Below are 10802 nucleotides of genomic sequence, written 5' to 3' on the forward strand. Positions count from 1 at the left end.
GCTTCTTTGGCTCCAGAAGACACAGGAGGATTGTATGCACTGTGGTTCTGTGGTGCTTCAGCGTCCGGGTAAAGACCAGCACATCAGAAGCCCGTGCAGGGAAACGTGAGAGAGGCTCATATCAAAGTCTTACTCAAATAAGACATAGACTCATATATTTATCTCGCTCATGCCGCTTAGTCATACTGATGAGAGAGAGAGAGAGAGAGAGAGAGAAGAGAGAGAGAGAGAGAGAGAGAGAGAGAGAGAGAGAGAGAGAGAGAGAGAGAGAGAGAGAGAGAGAGAGAGAGAGAGAGAGAGATTGAGAGAGCTGGAGGTACAGGTCACTCTTAAAGCCAGTTTGTGACACCTGTGTGGGATCATGCTATGCAAAGTGTAGTCTTCTGGTATTAGAACGGTTGTTGATGTATCCCTAAAACCCAGAAGCCAGTGATCAGGAAATACTTCCCTCTTATTCGACAGCAGTATGCTATGTACAGCTGCAGTATGTCGGGAGAAAGACTGGGCTCCTCTCTTTGTTATGGTGAGCGTCATGCATTCCCTAGGGTTCTATTTATAGGTCTGTGTGTGTGTGCATGAGTGGACGTGTGTGTGTACATGTGCGTGCGCATGCCTTCATGTTTAACTGTGTGTGTGTGTGTGTGTGTGTGGTGTGTGTGTGTGTGTGTGTGTGTGTTGTGACCCCCCCCCCCCGCCCCCCATGTGAGTCATCAAGGCATCGGTCTCTGACGTCGGATTGACGTGACAGCAAGTACTTTATTATTCACTTTGTCCTGATTTCACTATTCTCTCCTCTCCTTCACTCATCCCTCTCTTCCTCCATCCTTTTAGACACAAGCGTTCCTCTTTCCTTCCGTCCATCAGAGTGTTACATAATCACAGCCTCTTCTCCTCGAACCGCTTGCCTCCAACATGGCCACTCCATGGGTCTCATAACCATCCATGACGTGTGCATTCGTGCGTGTCTGCAAGAGCGAGTACGCTGGCATGTCTCTGTGTGTGTGTGTGTGTGTGTGTGTGTGTGTGTGTGTGTGTGTGTGTGTGTGTGTGTGTGTGTGTGTGTGTGTGTGTGTGTGTGTGTGTGTGTGTGTGTGTGTGTGTGTGTGTGTGTGTGTGTGTGTGTGTGTGTGTGTGAGCGAGCGAGAGCAGCTTTGTGCTGCCGGAGACATCTCGTCTGGGAGAACAGCTGCATCCGACCCAGTCAGTTCTCTGATCTCTTTGTGTGTGTTTTGGCTAGATTGGTCTGTATTGTAAAGTCTATGCACATCTAGCAGTGGATTAGAGGGGGAAATGGGGTTTTTCACAGGTTATATTATTGTATACTCTCTAAGGAGTAGAGTGCCTTTTCACTTCTCCCGGGTTACAACCTTTGGGAGTGTGTGTGTGCGCGCGTGTTAAATATCAGCCTCTCATATCACGCATGGACAGCTTCAGATACAAAATGCAAGTTGGCGATATTGATATTTGGCAGTCTGGGCCACGTACATAGGCTTACGGTACGTGGCCTTCAGATTGCAGGCCTGCCTAAGAGTAGAGCAAAACAACTGGCTAGGTACTGCTCTGTTTCAGAGGGCAGCCTAGCTGTGTGGAGGAGAAGGTACTGCTCTGTTTCAGCCGTTATGGGCAGCCTAGCTGTGTGGAGGAGAAGGTACTGCTCTGTTTCAGCCATTATGGGCAGCCTGGCTGTGTGGAGGAGAAGGCACTGCTCTGTTTCAGCCATTATGGGCAGCCTAGTTGTGTGGAGGTGAAGGTGCTTTTAGTTTCCTTAAGTGTCCTTGCATCAACAACCTTTGAAATATTTGAATCCTTTATGACGTGATGTTATTCGTGGATTCAAATAAAGTATTTTTGAAATGTGTGTGTGTGTCTGTGACTGATGCTTTAGAGTGTGGTCAATGTGATTATGCCTCAGTTGGACACACAGATGGTGATTTAGACTGGCCCATTTGCCACACGTACTGAGAGTTGGACATGACCTTTACACTCATCACTACTTAGCCATGACAACCTTTACTTTATACCCGCACCAGCGTCACAGCCAAGCAGAGATACTGTGTGCTGTAAATGTATTTTTATTTATGTATACATTTGTTATCATTGATGCTGAACACACATTCTGATTGTCCTTTATTAGAAAGTGCCTCTAGACATGAATCGTGTTGATTGTTATTGAGTCTCACAAATGTTGACTGACACTGAAATGCAACTCACCCTCGCCCTTCTATCTTTCTCCCTCTCTCTCTCTCTCGCTCTCTCTCTCTCTCTCTCTCTCTCTCTCTCTCTCTCTCTCTCTCTCTCTCTCTCTCTCTCCCCCTCTCTCTTGCTCTCCTTCCATCTCTCTCAGTGAGGAACTGAAGCTGAACAGTCATAAGTCTCAGTACCAGCAAGACATGAAAGACAGGTAAAACATTTATTACACATTCATTATAGTATTTATAACACAATTTATTTGCTGCTGCCTTGGGAAGATAGCTGAGTGTAAACATATTGCACCATGCATCTGCTGCCTTGGGAAGATAGCTGAGTGTAAACATATTGCACCATGTATCTGCTGCCTTGGGAAGATAGCTGAGTGTAATGTATTGCACCATGCATCTGCTGCCTTGGGAAGATAGCTGAGTGTAAACATATTGCACCATGTATCTGCTGCCTTGGGAAGATAGCTGAGTGTAAACATATTGCACCATGTATCTGCTGCCTTGGGAAGATAGCTGAGTGTAAACATATTGCACCATGCATCTGCTGCCTTGGGAAGATAGCTGAGTGTAAACATATTGCACCATGTATCTGCTGCCTTGGGAAGATAGCTGAGTGTAAACATATTGCACCATGTATCTGCTGCCTTGGGAAGATAGCTGAGTGTAAACATATTGCACCATGCATCTGCTGCCTTGGGAAGATAGCTGAGTGTAAACATATTGCACCATGTATCTGCTGCCTTGGGAAGATAGCTGAGTGTAAACATATTGCACCATGCATCTGCTGCCTTGGGAAGATAGCTGAGTGTAAACATATTGCACCATGTATCTGCTGCCTTGGGAAGATAGCTGAGTGTAAACATATTGCACCATGCATCTGCTGCCTTGGGAAGATAGCTGAGTGTAAACATATTGCACCATGTATCTGCTGCCTTGGGAAGATAGCTGAGTGTAAACATATTGCACCATGCATCTGCTGCCTTGGGAAGATAGCTGAGTGTAAACATATTGCACCATGCATCTGCTGCCTTGGGAAGATAGCTGAGTGTAAACATATTGCACCATGCATCTGCTGCCATGGTACAGTTTCTTTTCTATATCCATTAATGATCGACTTCAGTGTTTCTGATAGTGGAAGAAGTGTATGGATAGTGTATACAGTGTATTCGGAAAGTAATCAGACCCCTTGACTTTTTCCACATTTTGTTACGTTACAGCCTTATTCAAAAATACCCCATGATGATAAAGCAAAAACAGGTTTTTCGAAATGTTTGCAAATTTATTAAAAAAATTAAATTGAAATATTACATGTACATACTGTAAGTATTCAGACCCTTTACTCAGTACTTTGTTAAAGCACCTTTGGCAGTGATTACAGCCTCGAGTCTTCTTGGGTATGACGCTACAAGCTTGGCACACCTGTATTTAGGGAGTTTCTCCCATTCTTCTCTGCAGATCCTCTTAAGCTCTGTCAGGTTGGATGGGGAGTGTCGCTGCACAGCTATTTTCAGGTTTCTTCAGAGAGGTTCGATTGGGTTCAAGTCCGGGCTCTGGCTGGGCCACTCAAGGACATTCAGAGACTTGTTCCGAAGCCACTCCTATGTTGTCTTGGCTGTGTGCTTAGGGTCGTTGTCCTGTTGGTAGGTGAACCTTCGCCTCAGTCTGAGATCCTGAGCGCTTTGGAGCAGGTTTTCATTAAGGATCTCTGTGTACTTTGCTCCGTTCATCTTTCCCTCGATCCTGGCGGGTCACCACAACATGATGCTGCCACCACCATGCTTCACTGTAGGGATGGTGCCAGGTTTCCTCCAAACCTGACGCTTGGCATTCAGGCCAAAGAGTTCAATCTTGGTTTCATTTGACCAGATAATCTTGTTTCTCATGGTCTAAGAGTCCTTTAGGTGCCTTTTGGCAAACTCCAAGCGGGCTGTCATGTGCCTTTTACTGAGGAGTGGCTTCCGTCTGGCCACTCTACCATAAAGGCCTGATTGGTGGAGTGCTGCAGAGATGGTTGTCTTTCTGGAAGGTTCTCCCATCTCCACAGAGGAACTCTTGAGCTCTGTCAGAGTGACCATCGGGTTTTTGGTCTCCTCCCTGACCAAGGCCCTTCTCCCCCGATTGCTCAGTTTGGCTGGGCAGCCAGCTCTAGGAAGAGTATTGGTGGTTCCAAACTTCTTCCAATTAAGAATGATGGCGGCCACTGTATTCTTGGGGACCTTCAATGCAGCAGACATTTTTTGGTACCTTTCCCCAGATCTGTGCCTCGACACAATCCTGTCTCGGAGCTCTACTGACAATTCCTTCGACCTTATGGCTTGGTTTTTGCTCTGACATGCACCGTCAACTGTGGGACCTTATACAGACCGGTGTGTGCCTTTCCAAATCATGTCCAATCAATTGAATTTACCACAGGTAGACTCCAATCAAGTTGTAGAAACATCTCAAGGATGATCAATGGAAACAGGATGCACCTGAGCTCAATTTCGAGTCTCATAAAAAAGGGTCTGAATACTTATGTAAATAAGGTATTTCTGTTATTTCAAAACATTATAAAAAAAATCTGTTTTCGCTTTGTCATTATGGGGTATTGTGTGAAGATAGATTAAATCATTTTTTTCTTCATCAATTTTAGAATAGAATCATTGTCCTGCTGAAGCTGAAGCGCAGCTGGGTCATGCAGCAAGACAATGATCCAAAACACACAATCAAGTCTACATGAAAATGGCTAAAAAGCAACAAATTAGAAGTTTTGTAATGGCCTTGTAAGGACCGACACCGGAGATGAGAAGCAGGTATAGGGAGAGCAAGACAGAAACAGCATCAGCACACAGATACACAATGACAAACGACAATCACAGCAGCAGGGAACAGAGCTGGGGAACTAATGAATATAGGGGAGGTAATAAACAGGTGATTGAGTCCAATAATCGCTGATGTGTATGACGGGGGAAGTCAGGTGTGCGTAATGATGGTGGCAGGAGTGCGCAATGCTGGGGAGCCTGGCGCCCTCGAGCGCCAGGGGGGAAGAGCGGTAGCAGGCGTGACGGGCCTAGTCAAAATCCAGACCTAATCCCAATTGAGATGTTGTGGCAGGACTTGAAACGAGCAGTTCATGCTTGGAAACCAACAAATGTTGCTGCGTTAAATCAGAAATTCCTCCACAGTGATGTGAGAGACTGATCAACAACTACAGGAAATGTTTGGTTGCAGTCATTGCAGCTAAAGGTGGCACATCCAGTTATGGAGTGTAAGTGGGCAATTACTTTTTCACATAGGGGAATTGTGTGTTACATAACTTTGTTAATTAAATAAACAAAATAAGTATCCATTTGTTTTGTTATTTGTAAACTCAAGTTCCCTTTATCTAATATTAGGTTTTGGTTGAAGGTCTGATAACATTCAGTATCAAAAATATGCAAAAATAGAGAAAATCAGAAAGGGGGCAAATACTTTTTCCCGGCACTGTATATCCCTTTACTAACACTAGTAATAAGAGGAGAGAGATGAAGGGAAGGAAGGAAAGGAATTTTGGAGGGGAGAGGAGATGAGATGAGATGGGGAGGGAAGGAGGGGAGAGGAGATAGAGGAGAAGAAGAGAAGAAGTTGGGGTGGAGAAGAGAAGAGAGGAAATGGGAGGAGACGAGAGGAGCAGAAGCGGTGGGAGGTTGGCATCAGAAAGGCTATTTAAACCAGAGTGTCACGGCTGTTGAAAGGAGCAGACCAAAGTGCAGCGTGGTTGTAGTTCCACATTTTATTTAATCCGTGAAACTTGGCAATACATAAATAACTGAAATGACACAACAACAAACTGTGACGCAGAGAGAAAGAAACACTACTCAAAATATAATAACCCACAAAACCCAGGAAGAAAAACCCCTACTTAAATATGATCTCCAATTAGAGACAACGAGGACCAGCTGCCTCCAATTGGAGATCAACCCAAGAAAACCCAACATAGAAATAGAAAAACTAGAACTTAAACATAGAAATACAAAACATAGAAAAACACAAAACACCCCCTGACACGCCCTGACCTACTCTACCATAGAAAATAACCTCTTACTATGGTCAGGACGTGACACAGAGGGAGATGATGAAAGCCTGAGGAAGGTTACGTAGGGCAGGACTAATCAGTCAGGAGAGATCAGGGGATAGCTTCCTTTTCAGGTGAACGTTTCACAGTCAGGCAGTCAGAAAAGAGACGTTATTCAGCAGCACTAATCCCTAGAAAAGTAGGCTATATATCTAGACTAGCATATGTAGTAAAGACTTTGTTTAGGGGAAGACATCCAAGCTACATCTTTTGTGATTAACATGCTGACCAGAGAGCTCGCACGCATGTTGATTTTGTCCACCCACACCAGACGCGATCAGGACACGCAGGTTGACGTATCAAAACGAACTCTGAACCAACTATATTCATTTGGGGACAGGTCGAAAAGCATGATAGCTTGCTGTTGCTAGCTAATTTGTCCTGGGATATAAACATTGGGTTGTTATTTTACCTGAAATGCACAAGGTCCTCTACTCCGAAAATTAATCCACAGATAAAAGGGTAAAAGTTAGTTTCTAGTAATCTCTCCACCTTCAGTCTTCTTCTTCTTTGGACTTTATATGGCGGTTGGCAACCAACTTTAAGGTGCATTACCACTACCAACTGGATTGGAGTGTGGACCTCAGTTCATCGTTCAATCTCCCACGTGGGTATATGCTCCTAAAAACCAATGAGGAGATGGGAGAGGCAGGACTTGCAGCGAGTGAAGCTTCACAAATAGAACCAACTTCTATTTTAGTGCCTGGCTACGCAGATGCTCGTTGACGTGCAATGATTGAATAAGATCTATGTGTACATTTATTTTGCAACGCACGCGATGCGAGTGGTGTGGTCAGCATGTGATTAAGGTTGTTGTTCCATGTGGATGTATTGGATCATGAGACCCAGGCAGGGTAATGCCATCAACCTCGGGGTTCCACAGACAGGTTATTCACTGCGATCTGAATCCTGCTAATGCCTTTGTTGTCAAGTTGGATTTCAACATCTGGATTTGTGGTGTTCTTTCAAACTTTGGCCCTAAACTTCCCAATGTTGTTATTGAGAAAGAGCTAGCTTCACTAGTCTTTAGTGAACCTTGTTCCAACGCCTTGAGTATCACAACTATTGTGTGAAGTATTTGATTATTTATTGTAAATCAAAAGTTTAAAAAAATTGCAGTCAGAGACCTTCATCAGGCAGATGTTTCTCACTGTACACAAAGAGAAATGTATGCATGCACACACACTACTGCACTGCTCCTGCCAGTCCCAGTGTGGGTGTGTGAGTTCTGTATTTAGCGGTTCTCTGCCTCTGTTCCCCCTTCCCCAGGGAAACTCTATCCAACCAGGAGACAGGGGAGGAGAGAAACTTCCAGAAGACAGATAAGGACAAGGAGCTGGACACTCTGAGGAATGAGGTAAACATTCACACACAACTCTAGCAGACTATGGGCCTTTTGATGAAGAAATTAAGAAAACTTGCATTGGGTCCTATGCTTTTTCTCTGGGCTGCCATACAACGGCTGTATCTCTATATTCATTGAAACCTGTCTCTCTGTCTCCCTGTAGATTGCGGTGCTGCGAGGTGAGAACGCCATAGCCAAGACGCTGCAGTCTGCCGTTGAGGCGCTGGAGAGAGACAAGGCCCAGCTACAGGGATGTGTCACCAGCCTGGAGCAAAGGCTCATGGGACAGCAGGCCTCCGAGGGAGGGGACAGTGGAATGCCTTCCTCAGGTGACGCAGTTCTGGACCAGCTGAGAGAAGAGAAGGAGTTTGCAGAGGGACAGGTATGATTCGCAATAAGTATTCAAATTGCATCATCTGCTTGTCACTTATACAGTATAGAATTTGCATAGATAGATATCCACCCCACCCTTTCTTATATAAACTTGACTGTGGTCTCTCTTTCTTCTCTCCCTCCATCTATTTTCCTCCTTCAGATTAACTTCCTGAACAGTGTGATCGTGGACCTGCAGAGGAAGAACGAGGAGTTGAAGGTGAAGCTGAAGAAGATGGTTCTGGCTGAGTTCAACGGCAACGACGGCACTGACGGGTCAGTCTTATAACCTATAACCTCTGAACCCAAACCCCAAACTTAGCCCTCACTTACAGTTGTTGACAGACCCGTCAACATGCAATATTTTGCATTTCCCTAATCACTTTCTCTCTCTCTTCCTCTCTCTCGGTCTCTCCCTCTCTAGTTTGGAAGAGTGTGGATCTAAGAAGGACAAGAAGGCTCCTCCTCGTCTGTTCTGTGATATTTGTGACTGTTTCGATCTCCATGACACCGAAGACTGTCCGACCCAGGCCCAGAGCCCTGACTCAGTGCCCCACTCTTCCTTCAAGGGCAAGCCAGCCGACCAGCGGCCGTACTGCGACATCTGTGAGGCCTTTGGTCACTCCACAGAGTCCTGCCAAGATGACCAGACCTTCTAGAATCACTCTCATCCACAGTATCCCACCCCTGCCCTGCACAGACCGCCAAACACCAACCAGACTCCCTCTGGGTTTTTATATATGTCACTTACTGTCATAGTCCACTTAGATAACTCAAAATCCCCCACTACGTAACTCTCCTATTACTTCTACTACTTCCTCTCACAAACTTTTCTCTCCTCCCTCTCCAACTCTCCTTTCCTCACTCTCCTCCCTCTCTCTAATTCTCCTCCCTCTCCTCTCTAACTCTCCTCCCTCTCTCTAACTCCCTCTCCGACATGTAATATCCATGTTAGGAACTAAAGGAATTAGTCTTCTGTTATTAGTTCATAAACAAATCATCTTCTGTTATTAGTTCATTCTTTTATGTTTAAAAAAAACAAAAAAATTATATACAGCATGGGTTGGGTTTTGACTTCAGTTCTCCCAGGAATTAAACTTCCTATATGTAACCGGGCAAGAGGGAAGGCATTTGATGATGCAGACGTCCGTGAAGGTGAAGGGCCTGGATGCACCAGAGTGGTTCACTGCTAATAGCACTATTAATGATGACTGTTTCTCAAACACATTCCTGTCTTTCACATGTCACATTCCCGAGTCAGTGTGCTGTGTCCAGACCCTGACCCTTTTATTTATTTATTTAACCCTTATTTTACCAGGTGAGTTGACTGAGAACACATTCTCATTTACAGCAACGACCTGGGGAATAGTTACAGGGGAGAGGAGGGGGAGGGATGACCCTATGGATGTCCCCTCCACAAAGGGAACAGGGTAATACCACAGGACACACAGTCTACCTGTACTACCAGGTTGTGTTCAGCAGGCACAAAATGATAGAGGACATTTTGGAACTGAGGAGTTATTTTGGGAAATTCTCCAGAAAAACGCACATGATGTTTTAATGCCTACTGCACATCAGCCTGGTGCTGGTGGCAGGTGTTCACCCAAACTAAGGTAACCGAACGCCAGCCACTTAACTTGTTGTTGCACTACTCACTTTAAAACTCCCTCTTTAGAATCCAGGACACACTTAGAAACTGCCACGCTAAATGAAAAAACTAACTTTTCGACACGGAAAACGACCTAGTTACTGTCACCTTTTATGTGCAGCCTGTGTATTTTATGTATTGTCTTTTAAAAACGACCTGTCCTGTAATAGATATATATACGTGTACTAGAGCTATGTACTGAAGCACACAGTTTGGATCATATTGAATCGCCCGGTGTAACAAAGCTATGTATGATAGATCTATGGGACTAACCAATGACACCGGCCTTTGTAAATAACCATCAGAAGCTTTCTGAAAAACTAAATGTGCACAAGGTGCCATGGAAACAAAAAGGATCTTTTACGTGCATTTTATTTTTCTGCTCTGCTGATAGACTGACCCGTACGCTGTATGATTAACGATGTACCGGCTCCAGGGAACAAACATAACGCACTTGTAATGATGTTATTAACTCTATAAGCACATTGTGGACTCTTTACTAAGTGACGTGACTGTTTAGTGCACTGTTTTCTATGTTTCAAATAACGCTAAGGCATCATCTATAAAGGCTTTATAAAGGGTTTGTTAATTGGTAGACTGTTATAAACCCTTTACAGATGAGGACCCTACTGTAAAGCGGTACTGGTTTTCTATGTTGTGTACAAAAAATACAATAAAAACAAATACTCTACCTGTAGAATGTTGATTTCCTCTTATCATCTGATGATGTAAGTTAGAGTCTGGGGTGGAACAAACAACCATATTGCTTACGCCTATCCAATCCATCCTTTCAGATCTACATGGAGTGTCCAGTGGGTAGTAGAGATTGTTTCTGGACAAGACTCCTCTCTGCTCAGCCCCACAAACAACTGCCACCAGCCCCCCACCCCCAAACTTACTAACCACACCAGGCTGTTTTCGTCTCACAGACCAATAAGTACAAGAACTGCTCATAATTAATTCATCCCCAGATACATTACCCCTGAAAGGACAAGGGGAACTGAAATAACCCTCTCCATTTTTCATGAGTTCCCCTCAAATACAACAGAAGGAAAATAGTTTCACTGAAAAACAGGCCCCTAAAAGAGAAGGGGAAGTCTGTAGGGAAGGGAAGTGTTTGAGTGCAAACTGAAAGCCAGCTGCTAC

The 10802-nt window shown here is 44.6% G+C and overlaps 1 protein-coding gene across 2 annotated transcripts in view; it reads left to right on the top strand.

The window, feature by feature from the left end:
- The window catches only part of clip1b (CAP-GLY domain containing linker protein 1b), a 34718-nt gene extending 24371 nt beyond the window's left edge, over window positions 1-10347 (top strand). For both annotated transcript variants that reach the window (XM_045688934.2, XM_045688938.2), the window contains 5 exons: window positions 2345-2401; window positions 7561-7648; window positions 7800-8018; window positions 8172-8284; window positions 8433-10347. In XM_045688934.2, coding sequence (XP_045544890.1) covers window positions 2345-2401; window positions 7561-7648; window positions 7800-8018; window positions 8172-8284; window positions 8433-8667 — 712 coding nt within the window. In that variant the 3' untranslated portion in view covers window positions 8668-10347. The remainder of the gene's footprint in view (window positions 1-2344; window positions 2402-7560; window positions 7649-7799; window positions 8019-8171; window positions 8285-8432) is intronic.
- The last annotated feature ends 455 nt before the right edge of the window (window positions 10348-10802 follow it).

Source organism: Salmo salar, chromosome 01, assembly GCF_965601325.2.
Source record: "Salmo salar chromosome 01, fSalSal1, whole genome shotgun sequence".
In the NCBI taxonomy this organism is placed as follows: domain Eukaryota; kingdom Metazoa; phylum Chordata; class Actinopteri; order Salmoniformes; family Salmonidae; genus Salmo; species Salmo salar.